This window comes from Spea bombifrons, chromosome 12 (genome assembly GCF_027358695.1).
Source record: "Spea bombifrons isolate aSpeBom1 chromosome 12, aSpeBom1.2.pri, whole genome shotgun sequence".
NCBI classification, from domain to species: Eukaryota; Metazoa; Chordata; class Amphibia; order Anura; family Pelobatidae; genus Spea; species Spea bombifrons.
In genome coordinates this window covers 19,776,863-19,800,878 of record NC_071098.1, presented here as the reverse complement: position 1 = coordinate 19,800,878, position 24,016 = coordinate 19,776,863, and the positions used below count along the sequence as shown (strand labels likewise).

The following is a 24,016-nucleotide window of genomic DNA, read 5'->3' as shown; positions in this document are numbered from 1 at the left end:
GGAAGTCCGCTCCCAAACGTCAAGGACTGACCGTGTTTGGATGCTTTGCTCTGGGGTGAAATTGCCCACTCATTCGCCTTTTCCATTTCATTTTTTTCCGTCTGATACACAACCAACCATACATAACACACACAATAACACATATAACACAATGACATAACACACACACACACACGTACAATTCACAAGGACCTTTCCTCCTGTTATTTGCCTTGGCCTTCACTTCTACACTCACTAGCATTAACGCTATAACTCACACTTCACCCTATAACATTTTTCCATCCGCATACCTGCCAACAGACCCAACTTTTTCAGAGACTGTCCTGCTTTTTTCCAGTCCTGTTTATATAGCTGGGTAGGGTAGCACTACTACATTAACCCCTTCGTTCCCCTATAGACGTACCGGGACGTCCCAAAAACGCCCACTAAGAAACCCCTATGGACGTCCCGGTACGTCCAGCCCTTTGTGCAGCGTCAGGGACACATCCCTGCCACTGCACGGGAGACCAGGCTGGACTCCTCACTGACAGCAGAAGCCGGCTTTCTGCTGTCCGATCGCCTGTAACAGCTTCCGGCATGAAAGCCGGTAAGCTGTTACACTGTAAACTGCCCGATCGGGCATTCCCTTCCGTGTTGCGTCCCCTGCGGGGATATCCTGCCCTCCGATGAGGCACAGAGACGCTACGATCTCTGTGCAGGTCTGTGAGGACCTGCATAGAGATCACAGTGTGATCGGTGCAGGGGGATTGCGAGGAGGGGAGTGAGAAACCATCTCTCTCACTCCCCCTCCCGTCCTGTAACAGAAAAGCTGGAAAAAAAAAACGGTTAGTGATTTAAAAATAAAATTAAATAAATCATTAAAATAATAATATAATGCTAAAAAAAATTATAATGTGAGCTGTGATGTCACTGTGACATCACTGGCATGTTCAGCAGGTCCCTAGGAGGACCTCTTACTATTACTGTGTAAAAAAAAAAAAAAAAAAAAATATTTAAAAAATTTTAATTAAAAAAAATATATAAAAAAAGATAATAAAAAAATTCTTAAAACCTTACATCCCATAGCCCTAGCATAACATCTAGCCAGTATAACCCTCCTGCCCCCGTTCACAACCCCCAAACCCGTTAAGCCATAGGCATAAAAATTATACAAAATTGTAAACCTAATAGTATGCTCCCTGGTGCTGGGAAAGTCTGGAAAATCTATATAAATTAGGTATTTCTGAAATCAGGACACCTGACTTGATAAACTTGGAGGGGATTTTCCAGCACTTTACCTAATTTTGTGAGGATTCAGAGGGAAAATGTAAAAAAAAATTAGTTTATTTTTCTAATCTTCGCTAGTTTTTACTAAATTTCTCATTCTACATTTTCAGCTAATCATCCAACTATAGTATCAAACGAAAGCTCTATCTCTCCTTGAAAAAACAATATATAGTTTACATGGGTACACTATTCACAGGAACTGAGAATAATCGCTAAACCGACATACCCCAAAAATGGCAAAATTGCTCTGGGCTTTGAGGTACCAAAAACCCCTGGGATTGAAGGGGTTAAATAAATATAATAACGTAAATAATAAATATAACTTTAAAATAAAATTAAATAAACCCCTATTTTAACACCCATTTAAAATTAAAATTCAGTTATTATTTAGACATACATTAACCCTAAGCTATTTTTAGTTCACACTAAGCTATATTTAGTTCACACATTTTTCCATTCGTATACCTGCCAACACACCCAACATTTTTGTGGACAGTCCTGCTGTATTAAACATCTATGCATGTGTGACTGTGTATGATAAATAAAGAATGCCTTGGAGCATTTGTCTAGGTCTCAGACAAGACAACTGCTCAGAGGAACTTGTCCCTCAGTTTCGGGCAATTTGTATTGTGTACACCTCGGATAGCACCATGAAGGTACGTGTGTGCAACTCTATTGGTCTTTCCGGCAGGGGGCTCGCCTGCCATCAACGAATGAAGTGCATTCTGCAGTTCTGCAATTCATTAGTTGATGCCCGACGAGCCCCCTTCTGGCGATTAATAGTCGCACACACGTACCTTCACGGCGCGAACGCATCTGCTGCTGCTGCTGCTGCTGCTCCGATGTGTTCTTAACCCCGTATTAACCCCTGCTAAGGCAACCGGGAGAAAACGAAGATGAGAGGAGCACAAAGAATGTCCACGAATATTCGCCTGAAGAGAAGACAGGAACGGGAGAATATTCGCGGAATAGGAAGACTAGCACGAAGACGAACACAAAGAGCCCCCTGGTGCCCAAGTCTAATTATTACCTGATCACTTATTGATCGGCCTCCCTGATCAATGTTAGTGGCCTAAACTTGTCACTAACAAGCCTAAAAACTGTCAAAATTTACACTAGTTGAGCACCTTGACTTGTCTACTGTTCATAAATTAAATTCAGGGGCTTCTAAAATGTCCCAAGTGGGATATGGGCCCAGCAAACCAATTCCTAAAAAATTGCGCAAGTTCCAGTTTTGCCCTCGTAGCTTCCTCAAAAAATGCATGAACCATGCATGTGAGGCCTTGTTGGAATCAGGGGATGTTGGTGAATTGTGGTGCTTTCTTCCACTGTTGCACTTATGGTGTGCAAAAAATTCAATGCAACATTGAAATGTATGAGTTAAAAACTCAATATAATTTCCCTGTGAAGTTTGGTAGACATCAGTGAAGAAATAGCTGCCTGAAAACTGGATATGGGCCCAGTAAACCAATTTCTGAAATTTCCAAATTTGAAAACTAAAATGCGCATGTTGCAGTTTTGCCCTCATAGCTACCTCAAAAAATGCATGAACCATGCATGTGAGGCCTTGTTGGAACCGTGGGGATGTTGGTGAACACAATTTGGTGTTTTTATTATGCAGTTGCACATATTCTATACAAAATATAATATGAAATCTAAAGCAACATTGCAGTAAATGCAAAAAACCCTACAAAAATATAAATACCTCAAAATTTGGCAGCATTTGCTGATAAAATCCCTGTTTGAAAAGTGTAAAAATTACCTTACTTGATTTATCTACTGTTCATAAACATATCATTTTTGAGGGATAATCCGTATCTGTGACAACTATTGCAGTTATTAGACTACCATGCCAAATTTGAAAAAAATCACGTTTTAAAAACGTGATGCATGCCCTGCAATATTTGCCCTATACTGGTCAAAATTGATGAAAATCTTGGCTTTATTGGGTGGTTTCCAAACCAGGACAAGCTAATGAATATATTTTGGATAATTTTTTCCCATTGGTTCAATGTGTGTACAATTTTTATGTATACAAAGCTTAAAAAAAATACTTTTTTTTTTCCGTTTCCCCCCCACCTTTTCAAGTTTATTTCAAACAAAACAATGTACTGCCCAGCTTAATATGGCTTCAAATTAAATATATGATTTGTGTGGGTACATTAATTGAGAAGAGAGACATTACAGTTGAAGAAAGACATAGCAAAAACACAAAAACGGCTCTGGTCTTTTAGCGCAAGTAACAAAAACCCGGTCCTGAAGGGGTTAATGCCACAACATTTAGGTGTGATGATGTAGGTGTTTTGAAATCTGGAGATGGTTAGTTGGTTAATTAGGAGAAGGGAAATGCAGCAATACTAAATGCTTTGTATATAACAAAGAAGAGCCACTACCTGCTGATACCCAATTCAGCACTACAGAAACCTTAAATCAATGTTGGGAATGGCTGGCTCGAGAAGTTTTGAAACAATTAAGTAAACAAAGTAGACAAAGCTCCAGGGCCAGATGGGATACACCCATGGATACTGCGGGGAGTTAGTCAAGAAATAGCCAGACCTCTTTTTGATTTTCAAAGATTCTTTTCAGTTGGGAATTGTGCCAAAGGTTTGGCGTAACGCATATGTGGTTCTCATTTTTTTAAAAAAAAGGATCCAAATCTGAGCATGGGAACTACAGACCTGTGGTGGGCAAAATGTTTGAGAGTTTATTTAGAGATGATATACAGGAATATATCGTGAACAATGATAACATCAGTAGAAGTCAGCATGGTTTTGTGAAGAACAGATCATGTCAGATCAATTTAATTGCGCTCTATGATGTGAGTAAATGTATAGATCAGGGTGTTGCTGTAGATGTTTAGATTTTGATTTCGATTTTGCAAAAGCATTTAACACGTTTCCACACCAGCGATTATTGTATAAGCTAGGACAAATCAGTCTTGGAGAAAATGCTTAGTGACCGGGTGCAAAGAGTTGTTGTTAATGGTAAATTCTCAAGCTGGACAACCGTGGTAAGTGGGGTGCCTCAGGGTTCTGTCTTGGGTCCAGTTATCTAACTTATTTATTAATGATCTTGCAATAGATATTGGAAGTCACTTGTCTGTGTTTGCTGATGACACAAAATTAGGTAAGGTTATAAAGTCTGACCAGGATGTAGCTTCTCTTCAGAATAATTTGGATAAACTAGGTGACTGGGCAGATAAATGACAGATGAGATTATAGATAAGCGTACGGTAACGCACTTTGGTACAAAAAAAAAGCATGCAACCTACACTCCGAAGGGCATTGCGTGGGGAATAGCAGAAAATGAGAAGGACTTGGGTATAATTTCTAGGGCTGCAACTAACTATTATTTTCATAATGGATTAATCGGATAAAAAAAAACATGCAAATTTTTTGTTTAAAATGAAAATTTATAATTTACATCAGGGCTTGACAATTTTTTTGTGAATCTAGGCGCCAGCTAAAAAAAGTTAGGAGCCAGGATTTTTTTAAACTAACAGTTGGTCAGGAGTGATCTGATAATCATCAGCCCACTTACTAAACACGCAGCATTTGACCTGGAAGCACCCTGGACTTTTTGTTTTTTTTATTTGATTTTATTTTTTATGCTTTCAATGCTGATGTTCCATTGGAGCACAGCATTGACTGATATTTAGTCCCCACAAGCTTGTGGGGACAAATGTTAACCCCTGCAATGCCACGAATGTGTCATACACAATTGTGGAATTGAAGGGTTTAACGCTGCACTGTCGCTCTCATGGATCGATCAGGCAACAGGGGGGGTGTCGGGCTGGTCTCCACACTCATGTGGAGACCGAAGAACCCTCTCCCTCTGGCAGCTGGGACGCAATTGCAGGGGGGAGTCTCTGATGACTGCTGTAGGCTTCCATGCCTATAGGAATCATCAAAGGGCTTGTGGGGGCTCGTTTTTGCTGTTGCTGGTCTGCCTGGAAGTTTCCAGGCAGACCACCAGCAGCAGAGCCCCTTGCAAAACGGGAAATAACCCCTAAAATGCCACGATCGCGTAATTGAAGGTGTTAACGCTGCACTTTCGCTCTCATGGAGCGATCAGGCAGCAGGGGGGTGTTGTGTCACTCAACCCCCTTTCCTGAAGCTGCCTGTGTATGCTTTAATAAATATAGACAAAAAAGAATAGATAATACACAATACAATATAAATATATGGACAATACAAACAATAAATCATATCTTACAGCAATCAAAACATTTAAAACACAAATTAAAGAATGCACAGACATAATTAATAGATCCCGAAAAAATTCTACCTGCCCCAGCAGGGGTTAATATATCAACAAAAGAAACACAGGGCAAATAAGCATAAAAATGAAGATAATACTTCATGCTTATCTTACCCAGTGCTGCTTACTTGCTCGTTTTTCTTCTGTTGCTATATTAACCCCTGGTGGGGCAGGTAGAAGTGAAGGGAAGTAGGGAGGTTGCGCACATCGCGCACTAAAATCCAAATCCCCTGCAGCGCTGCACGGGACCTGGATCCTTTGTGGCAGCCGGTAGGGGTCTGTGCGATGCGCGCAAACAGCCGCTTTTCCCCTCCGCTTCCGTTGGGGCTTCCATGATGGAAGCCGCACCGGAAGGTCACGTGACGCCGGGTTCAGTAATAGAAGCCCCAGCGGAAGTGGAGGGGAGAAGCGGAGTATGTCTGCGCGTTTTGCACAGACCCTCACAGGGTGGCAGAGAGAATCCAGGTCTCCTGCAGCTTTGTGGAGGATCTGGATTCTATAGTTATAATCCGATCTCTATTTGAGATCGGATTATAGAAGGAAGGGAGTTTTTCAGAGCATTTGCTCTGAAAAACATAATTTTATAAATCGATAAAAATCAATTATCGATTTTATCGATTCGTTGTTTCAGCCCTAATAATTTAAGACCATAGATTTAGAAACAAAGTGCAGTGGTTGCAAAAACCACTAAGGTATTGGCATGCATAAAAAAAAGTATTGGCTCGGATATAGGCCCCTAAAAGTTTGGTGCTTTTTTAAAGAAAATTTTTTTAATAGACATGCTGCCACTCTGTCCCCCCCCGAGATATGCTACCACTCTGCCCCCCCCCCGAGATATGCTGCCACTCTGCCCCCCCGAGATATGCTGCCACTGTCCGCCCCCCCCCCCCCGAGATATGCTGCCGTGGGAATTCCCGGCAAGGGAGATTGTTAAAGCACATCGTGCAGACGTGCCGGCAGCGGAGGCTGTTTACACGCATCGCTGCTGCCGGTGAACGTCTGCACGATGCACTCCCGTGCCGGCACTCCCCCCATGGGGAGGCTGTCTGAGCGTATCAGAGAGTAGGATGCAGGTCCCCTGCACCGCTGCGGGGGATCTGTATCCTAACCCTTCTGCCTGCCCGGCGCCCGGAACTTCATGTCCCGGGCGTCGGGCGCTAGACCCCGAATATAAGCCGTACCCCCACTTTAAAGACTTAAAGTGGGGGGGGGAAGTGCGGCCTATATTCAGGCCAATACGGTATATATTTGCCACACTGACTGCAGATCAGGGGAAGACAGTGAGAGTCAGTCCTTCTGACTGCACCGTGACATTGAGAGGTCCTCTCCCCTGTAATCAGCCCCTTTGTCCCCTCATTCACTAAACCATACCGCTCTTTTAATTACCCCCTCTAGTTCAGGTTAGGGCTGCAACAACAAATCGATAAAATCAATAATAATTGATAATGAAATTCGTTGCCAACGAATGTCATTATCGATTAGTTGAATCGATTATTATCGATTATAAAATGAGGGTTTTTTCAGAGCAAACGTTCAGAAAATACCCCTCATTATATAATCCGTTTCAGTGACTCACAGCAGCAGCTCCTACTTACAGTCCCTCCCTGTAATCACAGTGACAACTGGCCCCGCCCCCTTCCTTCTCCCAGAAGGCCAGAACCACATGGCTGTGACACTCATCTAACTCTAAGTATAAAATTAATATTTGGGCTACTGAAAGTTAGGGGAGGTGGGGGTTATTTAGGGGCAGTTATGGTTAATGGGGTGTTTAGGGTTAATTTAGGGGCAGTTATGGTTAATGGGGTGTTTAGGGGCAGCTATGGTTAATGGGGTGTTTAGGGGCAGCTATGGTTAATGGGGTGTTTAGGGTTAATTTAGGAGCAGCTGTGGTTAATGGGGTGTTTGGGGTTAATTTGAGGCAGTTATGGTTAATGGGGTGTTTAGGATTAATTTAGGGTAGTTGTTTTGATGGGGTATTTAGAGTTAATTTAGGAGTAGTTATGGTTAATGGGGTTAATTAGGGTTAATTTAATGATGAGGACTGAGGGTTAATTTAATAAAGTTAACTTAAGGTACAGTTAGAGATAAAGGGGGGCAGACTAAAGGGAATCTAAATCCTGGGGGCAGTGAAGATTAACCCAGTACTTATTTATAAAAGTATGGTGCCAGTGTTCTGTGAACGGGTCTGTGACTCTATGAGGGGACTATGAGATATCTGGGGGGTATAAGGCATATCTGGGGGTATGAGGCATATACATTATATAAGGCATATGTGGGGAGGGCAGTGTGGCATGTCTGGGGAGGATGGAGTGGTGTATCAGGGGGTATAAGGCATATCTGGGGCCACAGTGGCATATCTGGGGGTAGAGTGGAGTGGCATATGTGGGGAGGGCAGCGTGGCATGTCTGGGGAGGATGGAGTGGTGTATAAGGCGTATCAGGCACCGTGGCATATGTGGGGGTGGAGTGGTATATGTGGGAGGCAGCATGGAGTGGCATATGTGGGAGGCAGCGTGGCGTGGCATATGTGGGAGGCAGCGTGGCGTGGTATATGTGGGAGGCAGCGTGGAGTGGTATATGTGGGAGGCAGCGTGGAATGGTATATGTGGGAGGCAGCGTGGAGTGGCATATGTGGGAGGCAGCGTGGAGTGGCATATGTGGGAGGCAGCGTGGCATGTCTGGGAGGCAGCGTGGCATGTCTGGGCTCAAATGTGCATAAATTGGGGGGGCTGGTTGGGAAATAAAGACAATAAATGCATTTTATCAAAGCTTTTTTTTTATTCTGCTGTTGGTATTTAACATCATTTTCATAAATGAAAAATTTACATTCATTTTTTTTATCCGATTAATCGATTAATCGACAAAATAATTGGCCAACTAATCGATTATGAAAATAATCGTTAGTTGCAGCCCTAGTTCAGGTATTTGCAGGTATACATAAATAATGTATGGAAACATAGCATTGCAGGTATAAACCAAGAGAGCACACAAACCCAGCATTGCTGGTATAGATCAACTGGAAATCACATGTAAACTCAGCAGTGAAGGTATAGATCAAATAAACACATGGAAACAGCACTCCAGGTATTGATCAACTGAATAAGTCATACAAATCCTATATTTGCAGGTAAACATAAATAATGTATGGAAACATAGCAGATACAGATCAACAGAATAACACAAAACCCAGCTTTGCAGGTATATATCAATGCCAGATAGATAAAACCCCTTAAATTACAGGCATATATCACAGGTCGCACACCCCAAAGCCAGAACCTGACCAGCACCCAAATTACACATACATAGGACGTACCATCTTTGTCACCAAACAGCCCAGCATGAGTCAATATGGTCCCCAAACAGCTGAGCGTACGCCATCTTTGTCCCCTAAACATGCTGCCTGTGCCATCTTTGTCCCCAGTGCATAAACACCCTGCTTATACCATCTTTGCTTTTTTGACAAATCAATACACCTATGATTCACACAAACGCTTTTACAGTCACTCACTAATTCACTTTCATTCACACAATCATTTATTCTTTCACACAAATTATTTACACATATTCATTAATGCATCCACACATTAATCAATTCATTCTCTCCCATTCTCTTTATTTCAATATTCTTGCCACCTCCTTTCTCCCTGTGTACCCCCTATGTTCTCCCTAGTTCACCTCATCAAGGAAGCTGATAAAGCAGCTAGAAAGGATCCTCCTTGTGACATTTGAGCTCATTCCATCAGAGCTATGGTGATATCTTGGACTAAGATGGCTGGAGTTTCTTCTGAGCAGATTTGCAAAACATCTACTGGGAAATCCATACATACTTTTGAAAAAACAGTAGCACTCCTTGTAGAAGAGTCTTGCAAGCTGTTTTTATATCTCTATATATATATCTCTATATATATATTAGGGCTGCAACTAACGATTATTTTAATAATCGATTAGTTAGCCGATTATTTTTTCGATTAATCGATTAATCGGATAAAAAAAATGAATGTAAATTTTTCATTTATTTAAAATAATTTACTAAACAAATGATGTTAAATACAAACAGCAGAATAAAAAAACTTTGATAATACATTTCTTGTCTTTATTTCCCAACCAGCCCCCCAATATATGCACATTTGAGCCCAGGCTTGCTACGCTGCCTCCCAGACATGCCATGCTGCCCCCCCACATATGCCACGCTGCCTCCCACAGCACTCCACGCTGCCTCCCACATATACCACTCCACGCTGCTTCCCACATCTGCCACTCCACGCTGCCTCCCACATATGCCACTCCACGCTGCTTCCCACATCTGCCACTCCACGCTGCCTCCCACATATGCCACTCCACGCTGCCTCCCACATCTGCCACGCCACTCTACCCCCCACATGCCACTGTGCCTGATACGCCTTATACCCCCTGAAACACCACTCCATCCTCCCCAGACATGCCACCCTGCCCTCCCCACATATGTCACGCCACGCTGCCTCCCACATCTGCCACTCCACGCTGCCTCCCACATCTGCCACTCCACGCTGCCTCCCACATCTGCCACTGTGCCTGATACGCCTTATATCCCCTGATACCCCACTCCATCCTCCCCAGACATGCCACCCTGCCTCCCAGACATGCCACTTCTCTACCCCCAGATATGCCTTATACACCCTGATACACCACTCCGTCCTCCCCAGACATGCCACACTGCCCTCCCCACATATGCCTTATATACTGTATATGCCTTATACCCCCAGATATGTCACTTCACTGCCCCCAGGATTTAGATTCCCCTAAATTAACCCTAAACTCCCCATTAACCATAACTGCCCCTAAATTAACCCTTAACACCCCCTTAACCACAGCATCCCCTAAATTAACCCTAAAGACCCCATCAACCACAGCATCCCCTAAATTAACCCTAAACACACCATTAACCACAACTGCCTCAAATTAACCCCAAACACCCCATTAACCACAGCTGCTCCTAAATTAACCCTAAACACCCTATTAACATAACTGCCCCTAAATTAACCCTAAACACCCAATTAACCATAACTGCCCCTAAATTAACCCTAACTGCCCCTAAATTAACCCCCACCTCCCCTAACTTTCAGTAGCCCAAATATATATATATATATACACACACACACACACACACACACACACACACACACACACACACACACACACATACATATACATACAGTTAGATGAGTGTCACAGCCATGTGGTTCTGGCCTGGAGAAGGAAGGGGCGGGGCCAGTTGTCACAGTGATTACAGGGAGGGGGAGTAAGTAGGAGCTGCTGTGAGACGGTGAGTCAGACTAAACGGATTATATAATGAGGGGGATTTTTCAGAGCATTTGCTCTGAAAAAACCCTCATTTTATAATCGATTCAACTAATCGATAATGAAATTCGTTGCCAACGAATTTCATTATCGATTATTATCGATTTTATCGATTAGTTGTTGCAGCCCTAATATATATATATATATATATATATATATATATATATATATATATATATATATATATATATATATAATTTTTTTTATAGTTGGTTTTGTTTCCTGTGAGATGGCCTTATTATATAGCTAGGGAACTGTGAATTCTTACTAGGGCTGCAACAACTAATCGATAATGAAATTCCTTGGCAACGATTTTCATTATCGATTAGTTGAATCACTTGTTGATTATAAAATGAGGGTTTTTTCAAAGCAAATGCTCTGAAAAATACCCTTAGTTTTATAATCAGTTTTATTCAGTGTGACTCACAGCAGTTACTACTTACTAGTCCCTCCCTGCAGTCTGATTGGCCCCGCCCATTTCCTTGTAGCGTCCACACTGCTCAGCAGTTCATCTGAGTATGAAATTAATATTTGGGTTGCTGAAAGTTAGGAGAGGTGGGGGTTAATTTAGGGGCAGTTATGGTTGATGGGGTCTTCAGGGTTAACTTAGGGGCAGTTATGGTTGATGGCGTCGTTAGGGTTAATTAAATGCCAAGGATTGAGGTAGGGCTGCAACAACTAATTGATAAAATCGATAATGAGATAATGAAAATCGTTGCCAACAAATTTCATTATCGATTAGTTGAATTGATTTTTATAAAATGAGGGTTTTTTCAGAGCGAACGCTACAAAAAATACCCCTCATTATATAATCCGTTTCAGTGACTCACAGCAGCAGTTCCTACTTACCAGTCCCTCCCTGTAATAACTGTGACAACTGGTCCAGCCCCTTCCTTCTCCCAGAACCACATGGCTGTGACACTCCTCTAACTGTAAGTACCGTATTTGCTCGATTATAAGACAAGGTTTTTTTCAGAGCAAATGCTCTGAAAAATACCCCTCGTCTTATAATCGGGGTCGTCTTATAATCAGACCTCAAATAGGTCTGACTATGAGACGACTAAGATCCAGATCCCCCGCAGCTGCAGGGGACCTGGATCCTCCTGTCCCCCCCGCCCCACTTACCGGTACTTCTGAGTCCCCGGTGTGTAGCTGGGGCAGCGTGCAGATGTCTACACCGGTGCAGGGAACTCTGATCTCTGACAGTCAGGGAAGGTCTGCGCGATGGACGCAGACAACCCCTGCTGCTAGCCACGCCTCCTTCCGGCTGCAGCGTAAGTGCGTGGGATCTACACGCTGCCCCAGCTAGATGACAGGGAAGTCAGAAGCACCGGTAAGTTGGGGGGTGTGTGCGGGGGAGTGTTAAATGGGGGGGGCATAAGGCATTTCTGGAGGCAGAGTGCTCTGTGAAATGCCTTTTAACCACTTAATGCCACTCTGCCTCCAGAAATGCCTTTTTAACCCTCTATACGCCACTCTGCCTCCTGAATGCCTTAAACCTCCCTATATGCCACTCTTCCCCATAATATGCCTTTTAAACCTCTAAATGCCAGAGTGGCATATAGGGGTATAAGGCATTTCTGGAGACAGAGTGGAACATAAGGGGTCAAAAGGCATATCATGGGGCATAGTGGCATATAGGGTTTAAAGGCATATCATGGGGCACAGTGGCATTTAGAGGGTTAAAAGGCATATCATGGGGCACAATGGCATATAGGGGTATAAGGCATTTCTGGGGCAGATGTGCATAACTGGGGGGCAGGTTGGAAAATAGAAGGAAATAAAACAAATATTTTCTCAATCATAGCTTTTATAAGAAAAAAATAGTTTAGATGAATTAACATTTACTGGTAAAACTTTTTTCCTATAGGGTCGTCTTATATTCAGGCTTTTTCTTTTTTTCCTAAATTAATATTCAGATTTGGGGTGTCGTCTTATAACCAGGGTCGTCTTATAATCGAGCAAATACGGTATAACGTTTATATTTGGGCTGCTCAAAGTTAGGGGAGGTGGGGGTTAATTTAGGGGCAGTTGTGGTTAATGGGGTGTTTGGGGCAGGGCTTGACAAATCCCAGGTTGCCATGGCAACTCAGAATTGTGTCCTGTTGCCAAGGTGTTTGTCAGCCTGTGATCGCGGGGGCACTGCTGCTGTCTGCCCAGGAGTTGCAGCCCTTATTCTTACCTGCCAAATGCTTTGCCTAATGCATCCTTAGACAGCACTATTTTCTCATGTAATGTTTTTTGTAACTTTTATTTGTGGTATGTGTCTAAAATTACACACGATAACAATGGGCCAGTTTTCTCGTTGTTTGGGGTGGACGTAGGGTGCTCTACTTGTATGCTTCCTGTATCACATCACAGGAATTTCCAAGTGTTTATAGTTTCTCGAATGAGCAGCCATTCCCTTGAAAAGTAGCATGCTTTTTAAGAAAAAAGGGGGGGGCGTAAATTGTAGCGATTCTTTTCACCTAACTTTCTTTCACATAGAGATGACATCCACATATGATTTAATGTTCCAGATTTGTGTCATCAGAAAATAGTAAGATGTTGCTTTTAATTGTTCAAAGAGTTGGTAAAAGAGTAGACCTTTTGGTTACTCCATGCAAAACCAACTGGAAAATGTTCAATTAACCACAACCTTCAGTGTTCAAGCCTCTAAGCAATATGCTATTAAAGAACTTTCCCAATCCAGTGTTTTGACCTATGATTAAGCACTAGATATTGCGCAAAACTTGTCAGGCCTATTTCCGTTCCTCTGTTTTTAGATTGAGCTGTATTGCCATTTGATGAAATATTGATACACAATAAAAAATGTTATCTGTGCCTTTATCGAGGGTTGCCTACTTCCTGTGCTTTGCTCTTTGCTAATTCCAGTGAGACACTGGTGTGAGGTGAAGGATTGTCCGGTGGAATCCTGATGGCAGCATTGGCAGTCTGCAAAATGAAGATTATTTGCCCAAGCATAGAGAACTTTCTTTTTTTTTTGGCATGAGAGTTCCATTTCAGGTATTCCACATATTGATTATTTGTCGTTTACTTATTTACATAGCATCTTCTGGATCATCAACTATGAACCCAACAACAGAGGCTGAGCAAGCATGGCCTCAGAGCAGTGGTGAAGAAGAACTTCAGCTTCAACTGGCTCTGGCCATGAGTAAAGAAGAAGCGGAGCAGGTAAGAGCAAAGGTAAATTTTAGATGTGTGTTGAAATTAGCTTAATTTTCCTGAAAAAATATATTTGTTTCCTAATACTAGACACTAAAATCAAATTTGCTTTATCTACAAATATATTCTTTGCCACTCTTGCAAATGGGGTGCACATCCATATCGGGGAAAAAAATATTTTGAACAGAAAATAGCGTGGCTCGGTATGGAATTGAGGCTTAGCAGTGGTACAAATAGGTAATAAACTCACATTTCCAAGGACATAAAACATAAAATTTACGAAAGCGTGTAGAAAATTATCAGCACAAAGCCAGGCACAGGGCAGTCCACCGTCCATGAAATAGGAACTTCACAGTGTATCCCTCTCTTTTTCAACGCAATTTGCCGGACAACAGGCTTCCTCAGGAGATAAATCAGGATTTTCTTTTCAACATGCACTAAATTTATAGTACAGATCACAATCCTTCTAAACTCAGCAGATCCAGAGCGGTTCCTTGAAAGGATAAACTTTGCTAAGCTATGAAAACATCCCATCATTTCAGTTCATTTATCTTCCAGTTTATTTTTAAGAGTTGTTAATTGTTTTGATACCTTCCCAATAATGCGCAAAGCCTTAACCTCTTCAATCCCAGGGGTTTTTGGTACCTCAAGTCCTGGAGCAATTTTTTCCATTTCGGTTCAGCGATTATTCTCTTTTCCTGTGAATAGTGTACCCATGTAAACTATATATTGTGTTTTTAAGGAGAGATGGCTTTCTTTTGATACCATAGTTGGATGATTGGCTAACAATTTAGTAAAAACTAGCAAAAATTTGAAAAAAACACCTAATTTTTTATAAATTTTCCCTCTGAATGCTCACAAAATTAGGTAAAGTGATGGATAATCCCCTCCAAGTTTATCAATTCAGGTGTCCTGATTTCAGAAATACCTAATTTATATAGATTTTCCATGCTTTCCAAGCACTTGTAGAGAACATACTATAAGGTGTACATTTTTTATAGAATTTTTATGCTTATGGCTTAACGGGTTTGGGGGTTGTGAACAGGGGCAGGAGGGTTATACTGTGTAATGTGCTAGGGCAATGGGATGTAAGGTTTTTTGTAATTTTTTTTTTGTATTTTTTATATACCGTATTTGCTCGATTATAAGACGAGGTTTTTTTCAGAGCAAATGCTCTGAAAAATACCCCTCGTCTTCTAATCGGGGTCGTCTTCTAATCAGACCTCAAACAGAGGTCTGATTAGGAGACTAAGATCCAGATCCCCCGCACCGCTGCAGGGGACCTGGATCCTCCTCTCTCACCCGACCCCCCCCCATCATACACACACTTACCGGTGCTTCCTGCTGTGTTGCCGGGGCAGCGGGTTGAGAGAGAGAGAGTGTGTTAGTTAGTTAAATGGGGGTATAGGGGGTGTGTGTGTGTGTGTTAAATGGGGGCATATAGGGGTATAAGGCATTTCTGGAGGCAGAGTGCTCTATACAATGCCTTTTAACTCCCTTAATGCCACTCTGCCTCCTGAAATGCCTTATACCTCCCTATATGCCACTCTGCCCCATAATATGCATTTAACCCCCTAAATGCCAGAATGGGATATAGGGGTATAAGGCATTTCTGGAGGCAGAGTGGCACATAGGGGGTCAAAAGGCATACCATGGGGCACAGTGGCATATAGAGGGTTAAAAGGCATATCATGGGCCACCGTGCCATATTGGAGTGGCAAGCCTGGGGGCAGATGTGCGTAACTGGGGGACAGGTTGGAAAATACAAGAAATAAAAACAAAAAAAATATTTTTCTCAATCATAGCTTTTATTAAAAATAATAGTTTACATGAATTAACATTTACTGGTAAAACTTTTTTCCTTGGGGGTCGTCTTATATTCAGGCTTTCTTTTTTTTCTAAGTTAATATTCAGATTTTGGGGGGTCGTCTTATAATCAGGGTCGTCTTATAATCGAGCAAATACGGTATATATATTTTTTTAAAATGGTTAGAGGTCCTCTCAGGGACCTCTTGAACATGTTGTTAACGCAAATCACTTAGCTCACTTTATTGTTTTTTTTTTCAATTATTATTTTTAAATTGACTAACAGTATTTTTTTTCTCCTTTTTCTGTTTCAGCATGGGAAGAGGGTGAGAGACATGGTTTCTCACTCTCTTTAATAAAAGCATTGGGTATTACTAAACTCAGGAAAATAGTAGAATCTATTTATCGGTCTTTTTCGTTAGTTTTTGCAGATGAGTAAAAGATTTTAAAAGTCCTTTCAACCATATTTTCATTTTTTTTTATATAGTAAATTAGATAATATGATAAAAATAATGGTATCTAAAGGAAGCCCTGTTTGTCCTGAAAGCAACAATATCTACTGTGTGTGGGTGCACAAAATGAGAGAGAAAATTACAGCTAAACAGCAACACTGAAAAATCTTAAGAGCCTTTGTCCCAAAGTGTACTACGAGTAAGAAACAGTCTTGTCATTAGGGGGTTAAAATCCCATGGTCAGTGGTGTCAAATGCAGCAGTGAAATCCAGAGGTTTACAATTGAGTAATCACCTCTGTTTCAAGCCAGAAGGAGATCATTTAGCACTCAGGTTATCACTGTTTCTGTGTTGTGGTGGCATCTGAAACCTGACTGGAAATGATCAGAAAAGTTACAGCTTGAGAGATGGAACTACAGTTGAATTGCTACTAAGTTTTTCTTCAATGATTTCCACTGAAATTAATGGTTGGATACTAGTCATTTTCCTAAACAGTCCTAGATCTAATGAGGATATCTTCAGGAGATGTTTTACCACTACCTCTTTCCGAGGATCCAGGAACTTTCCAGTTTGTTTGTGAATACCCCCCTATTTTTGTGAGGGCTGGAGTGAGTGTTTTAACTCCTTGAGGACCGGGTTTTTTTTCACCATGTTTGCGCTAAAGGACCAGAACGTATCTGTGCTTTTGCTATGACTTTTTTAAACTCTGATTGCCCACTAACTAATTTAGTGCACCCCCACACATTATGTATTGTTTTTTTCAGCACAAGTAGGGCTTTCTTTTGAAGTAATGATTTTACAGATAAACCATCATTTAGTATGAAAAATATCTAAAAATGTGGGGAAAAGTATGAAAAAAGGAAATATTTTCAGTTTTACCTATAAAAACTATATATAACCAGTGCAAAAGAAAAAAACAAAACAAAAACTCCAAAAGTGTATTTAGGTATTTGTCCTGTTTTTGGAAACACCTCATATGCCTGGTATTTTCATTTATTTTGGAACTTACAGGGTTAAATATGAATGACGCGCATCGCTGTTTCTAAACAAGGTTTTTTTTTTAAATGTGGTATCCTGGGAGTTACTGCTTAATAGATACCAAAAATGTTAAAATACATGTATTCCCGTTCATTAGGTAAAATACCGTTTTACCATTCCACAAATCCGGTGCGGACTATAATCGGTCCGATGCAGAATACTTTACTACCTAGTTGCTATGTACTAGGGCGCCGGGCAGGTGTTTATTTTTATTTTTTGTTTCTTTCATTTAGCCTTCGTGTGGGAAAGCAGCAGGCCTAGAATATATGTCCCCAGCAGCGCTACTGCCGGCACTTCTGCTGGGTCTTCTATAATGGAGCTCTGGCATCACATGACCCTCTGGCGCTTCATTATAGAAGCTCCAGCGGAAGTGTCGGGCAGAAGCGGAGGTTGTCTGTGCGCATCACACAGTCGTTAACCGGCTACCTCCATTAGACATTAGGGAGTCTGGAGCACGGGCGACGTGTCTGGGGTTGCATTGGTAAGTCTGGGGCGTGGGAGTGGCGTATAGGGAGGTCATAAGGCATATATGGGGGTGTGGCATATTTGGGGGGTTATAGGCATATCTTGTATAAGGCATATCGAGTGGCAAGCCTGGGGTCAGATGTGCATAACTAGGGGCAGGTTGGCAAATCAAAGGTAATAAAAACAAGAAATGCATTTTTCTGAATCATAGTTTTTATTAAGTATGAAAAAATAGTTTACATGTGATTAGGGCTGCAACAACTAACCGGTATAATCGATAATGAAAGTCATTGTCAAGATGAGGGTTGTTTCAGAGCAAATGCTCTTATAATTCAACCTATAACATTAAAACATCATATAACACTAAGATCCAAATGCTCTACAGGAAGGATGGATCCTCCTCTCTGACAGCTGGTGGGCATCTGTGCGATGCGCACAGACAACCTCTGCTTCTGGGCTTCTATGTGCCGGTGTCACATGACCTTCCAGTCCTCCATCATAGAAGCACCGGCGGAAATGGAGGGCAGAAGTATAGGTTGTCTAGGCGCAGAAGCCCATCGGCTGCCAGAGAATGGGATCTAGGGCTGCAACTAACGATTATTTTAATAATCGATTAGTTGGCCGATTTATTTTTTCGATTAATCGGATAAAAAATGCAATTTTTTTTTAATTTAAAATAATGTAATAAAAAACGTACAATTTACACTTTCATCTCTTTATTGCAATGGCCTCTCTCTATTCACCTTCTTATTTTACTGACATAATAATAAAAGCTACAAGAACCCAAACATGGTGTTTCTCAAACTAGGTTTTAATACAAAGTTATTAGTAAATATTAATTCATATGTTAACTATTTTTCATATTTAATAAAAACTATGAGAAAAAAAGCCTTGTTTAAAATTTTTTTATTTACCAAACTGCCCCCGGTTATGCACATCAGACCCCCAGCTTGCCACTCTGCCCCCATATATGCCTTATACCTCTTATATGCCAGATTCCACTGTGCCCCTGTTATGCCACTGTGCCCCTGATATGCCTTATACTCCATGCAACTGAGCCCCCTGATATACCTTTTACCCCCAGATGTTTTATGACCCCCTGATATGCCTAATATCGATATGCCTTATACCCCCTATATGCCCTGAAATTCATAATACCCCCCATACACCACTATAACTCACCCATACACAACTTTGGCTCCTCCCCCTCCCATACACCACTCTGGCTCCTCCCCCTCACATACTCCACTCTGGCTCCTCCCCCTCCCATACACCACTCTGGCTCCTCCCCCTCCCATACTCCACTCTGCCTCCTCCCCCTCTCATACTCCACTCTGCCTCCTCCCCCTCCCATACACCACCCTGGTGGCTCCTCCCCCTCCCATACACCACTCTGGCTCCTCCCCCCCATACTCCACTCTGCCTCCTCTCCCTCCCATACACCACTCTGGCTCCTCCCCCTCCCATACTCCACTCTGCTTCCTCCCCCTCCCATACTCCACTCTGCCTCCTCCCATACATCACTTTGGCTCCTCCCATACATCACTTTGCCTCCTCCCCCTCCCATACACCACTTTGCCTCCTCCCATACTTCACTCTCCCTCCTCCCATACTCCACTCTGCCTCTTCCCCCCTCCCATATAACTCTGGCCCCTCCCCCTCCCATACTCCACTCTGGCTCCTCCCCCTCCCACTCTCCACTCTGCCTCCTCCCCCCCTCCCATACTCCACTCTGCCGCCTGTCAGCAACGGATCTTCACTAGACAAGTTTCACTGCAGCTTCATAGAAGCCACAGTGTAAGTGAAGTGCAGTAACGGAGGCTGTCTGTGCGATGCAGACACTCACAGGCTGAGTGAGAATCATCCTCTCTGTCAGCTGGTGGGGGTCTGCATCACACAGACAGCCTCCGTTATTGTCAGTAACGGAGCCGGGTAGAGAGGCAGAGTGGCGTTTGGGAGGGGGAGGAGCCACAGTGGTGTATGGGAGGGTGGCTCCCATACACCCTTCTGACTCCTCCCCCCTCCCAAAAAAAACTCTTTTTATAATCGATAAAAATCGATTCGATTAATCGATGATGAAATTCGTTGCCAACGATTTTCGTAATCGATTATTATCGATTTTATCGATTAGTTGTTTCAGCCCTAATGGGATCCAGGTCCCCTTCTGCGCTATGGAGGATACTCCACTCAGGCAGCCAGTGGAAGTCTGTGCGATGCGCGCAGACAACCTCCACTACTGCCCTTCACTTCCGCTGGGGCTTCTATGACGGAGCACCATGAACTTGTGAGATCTAAGTTAGTACATGGGCATATAGGGGGTATAAGGCATATCAGGGGACAGTGTGGCATATAGGAAGGTATATGGCATATTGGTTGGCGGAGTGGCATATCGGGGGTATAAGGCAAATCTGGGGGCGGAGTGCATATAGGAGGTATAAGGCATATCAGGGGGCACAGTGGCATATAGGGATATAAGGCATATCGGGGGGCACAGCGGCATATAAAGGGTATAAGGCATAACTGGGGAGGCAGTTTGGCAAATAAATGGAAATAAAAACAAGAAATGCATTTTTCTGAATCATAGCTTTTATTAAATATGAAAAAATAGTTTACATATGAATATTTACTACTAAAAAGTTTTTAGGTATTAAAACCTAGTTTGAGAAATATCGTGTTTGGGTTCTTGTACCTTTTAAAATATAGCTTTTGTTATGTCGGTAAAATAAATGTTTATTACATTATTTTAAATTGAAGAATTTGCTTTTTTTTTTTTTTTAGCCGATTAATCGAAAAATTAATTTTCCAACCTTTAAAATATAGCTTTTATTATGTCAGTAAAATAAAAAGGCAATTGGAGAAATGCCAGTGTGATAGAGATAAGTGTTGGGTGCAGAGAGTACAATCACACATGTTAATGTAAATCTCATAAAGCTTTTTATTCTGCTGTTTGTTTTTAACACCCAGTTTGTTCATTAAATTATTTTTAGTTAATCAAAAAATGTGCATATTTTTATTTGATTAATAGAAAAAACAATCTGCCAGCTGCAGCCCTATGGCTATCCTTCAGTTAGTGGCAGGTCATCACTGAAGCCTCTTCCCCATGCTGTGTTGTGGCTGCGCCGGATATGATGTCTGAGAGTCCGGGGAGCAGATCTTCCGTATTTTAGTGGATGTGAGGAGAAACTCAGGAGGTGAAGTCCCCAGGATGATGGGATCTGTATGAGGAGTGCTGTTATGCTGGTTGACATCTGCTCACATAGTGTTGTTCATAAAGCTTTAATATAATAGCTATTATTTAATGAATGCAAAACAAAGTATCAAATCAAACACCAAATGATTTAGTAGCACCAGGCATATGCGTATGAACAGCTTTGATTAAAATAAATTTTTGTATCAGTAAAAATTGATTGTTGTAAGGGACAAGTAGATTGGGCTACCATTTTAGTCTCTTGGACAAGTAGATTTCCACACCCCAGCAGTTTCATAATTTCTGAAAAGTTTCTGTTTTTGGTGTGTATAATATGAAAGGTCATGGTCGATCAATAACTTTGAGAACTTTTCCGCAACATTCTGATTTTGACGTGCAGCCTTGAGGACCATCTCTTTATAGTTGCTTGAAAGTGGGCTATGACATCTCTTGGCAATTCTGATGAAGTAGATTCAGTGTGCTCTGTCCAGGACCATATTCTTCTGGTCGAAAGTAAGGCCTACATTTTCAAAAAAACTCATGTAAGAACTGTGGCACTTTCTCTAGGATATTTCTGAAACGTAAGGCGAGACCTGTCCTGTAGGTCCGACATTTTTTCCCCCAGAAAAGACACATCTGATCAGAGGTGGCTGCAGAGTAAGTTTCGCTTCCTGGAGATTCAGATTGCAAAGTTTCAGCATTTGAATGGAGGGTTGTATTTACCTAATTTCCTTGGTAAAGAGGAGTTAATCTTTAGCCCTTCTTAGAGAGATTTTTGAGAAAAAAGCAGACACTTATTTTTTTTAATTTTTTTTATTCTGGTTCTTCGCCTTTTTCTCCCTTTTTGAAAGGGGTTTGTCTTGGGTCTTCCTTGTCACCATCTTGGCAGCAGGTATACAGCAGGAATACTGCTGCTTCTACTCCCTTACAAATTATACTGGCCCTTAATTTTCTCTGAGATACGCCTTTATAGGTAAGTTCAAGAGAGCTCAGGGGGCTGGCAATGTCCTGCCCCTATCAGGCCTGAAATTCAGTAATTAACACTGTTTGCGTCCAAAAGGTAACTGTTGCACTTATATGGAACGTATATAAAAGCAGCATTAGTCCAGCGAAACAGACAGACATTAAGTCTTATGGAAAATATATATTTAGCAGTCTCTGGCAATTCAGTCTGTAGTATACTTAATTGGCTTAAATGATCCTTATTATCAGGTTTATATCAACTAGCTTTTCTGGTGCTCTGTAGGTGTCACGGGATCAGGGAGAGAGGAAAGATCCTACTATGCAGATAAGCACGGTAGAGAAGTCCAGTATACAGTCCGTAATCAAAAGGGCAAAGGCAGGCAGCGAGGTCAAACGTATCCGAGGTCGAGGCAGGCAGAATAGGAGCAAAACGGGTAAACAGATCCGAGGTCATAGGCAGGTAGCGAGAATCGTAGTCAAAAACAGGCAAAGGTCGGTACACAAGAAAATCGAGAATATATATAACAATCAGCACACCCAAACAGTATTACACTTTGAACGGGTGAAGATAGGATAGAAAAGTGGCGTTTAAATAGGTGAGTGATTGCAAACAGCTGTGCAGCGTACGCTACGTACGTTGCGTACGCCGCGTACGCTGCATAGGCTGAGTATTCTGCGTAGATTGCGTACGCTGCGTGCATTGCGTACGCCGCGTACGCTGTGTAGATTGCGTACGCTGCGTACGCTGTATACGCAGCGGTACGCTCGATGCGGACCTACGCCGCGTCATAACCGCGTTCCCCTCGATACGCGTGGGGGACATACCGGCGCGTTCACGGCAGGTAGACGCGGTCCCAGCCGAGGTGGAGGAGGCGGGACCGCGATACTGCCGTGTGCGTACAGCGGGGACTGCAGCGCCGGAGGAGTCGGGACCAGGCGAGGCAGCCCTGGCGTCAGAGGTAGGTACCGCGGCGTGCGTGACAGTACCCCCCCCTCCAGGAGCGCGTCCCGAGCGAGACGGAGCCAGACGAAGAGGGTGGAGCGCGTGAAACCGAGCGACACGAAGGGGAGCATGAACGAAGCGAGCAGGCACCCACATCCGTTCCTCAGGACCGTACCCCTTCCAAGCCACGAGATACTGAAGGCCGTTACGAACCCTACGTGAATCAAGGATTCTGTCGACTACGTATTCCTCATGACCATGGACGGCAAGCGGGGCTGGAGGCTTGAATGGAACGGTAAACTGATTGGATGCATAGGGTTTCAGCAGGGAGACATGGAAGGACCGCGGAATCCGCATGGTAGGTGGCAAGGCAAGGGACACCGTCACGTCGTTGAGCTTAGCACGAACGCGGAAAGGGCCAATAAAACGAGGTCCCAGGGTCCGGGAAGGTTGCCGCAAACGGATGTGTCGCGTAGATTACCAGACACGGTCGCCCACTTGATAGTCCGGAGGTGGAGTCCTCTTGGCGTCAGCAAAGCGTTTATAGCGAAGTTGGGCTTTCAGGAGAACCTCCCGGAGTTTCTTCCAGTGAGCGTCCATGTCAGATACACGTTTGTCTACCGCGGGTACCATGGAGGAGGAACGAGAAGACGGAGGAGGCAGTATGACAGGGTGATAGCCCAGGGCAGCAAAAAACGGGGTACATCCAATGGACTCATGCAGAGAGCCATTATAGGTCATCTCTGCGAGCGGCAGGAGAGACGACCAATTGTCCTGGCTATCGTTGCTGAACATTCGCAAGTATTGTTTGAGTGTTTGGTTAGTCTTTTCGGTTTGTCCATTGGTCTGCGGATGATAAGCAGTCGATAAGTGGAGTTGTATTCCGAGTCTCTGGCAGAGGTGTCTCCAATAGCGGGATATGAATTGTGTACCGCGATCGGACACCATGTGGAGCGGAAGACCGTGAAGACGGACAATGTGATTGATAAAAACATCGGCAAGTTGTGAAGAGGATGGTGTAAGGACTTACCTGCCTCTCCGGCCCCGCTCCATGGCTGCTCCCACGACGCTTCCTCAGGCGGCTTCCCGGGCAGCGAGTACCACCGCTACCCGGTCGGCGTCTTCACCGCATGGCC

The 24,016-nt window shown here is 43.0% G+C and overlaps 1 protein-coding gene across 6 annotated transcripts in view; it reads left to right on the top strand.

Moving 5' to 3' along the window:
• Positions 1-24,016, top strand: part of EPN1 (epsin 1) — a 181,236-nt gene that overhangs the window by 51,520 nt on the left and 105,700 nt on the right. For 4 of the 6 annotated variants that reach the window (XM_053452582.1, XM_053452580.1, XM_053452584.1 and 1 more), the window contains exon 4: positions 13,912-14,048. In XM_053452582.1, coding sequence (XP_053308557.1) covers positions 13,912-14,048 — 137 coding nt within the window. The remainder of the gene's footprint in view (positions 1-13,911; positions 14,049-24,016) is intronic. The other 2 variants (XM_053452583.1, XM_053452581.1) reach the window with 1 other exon arrangement.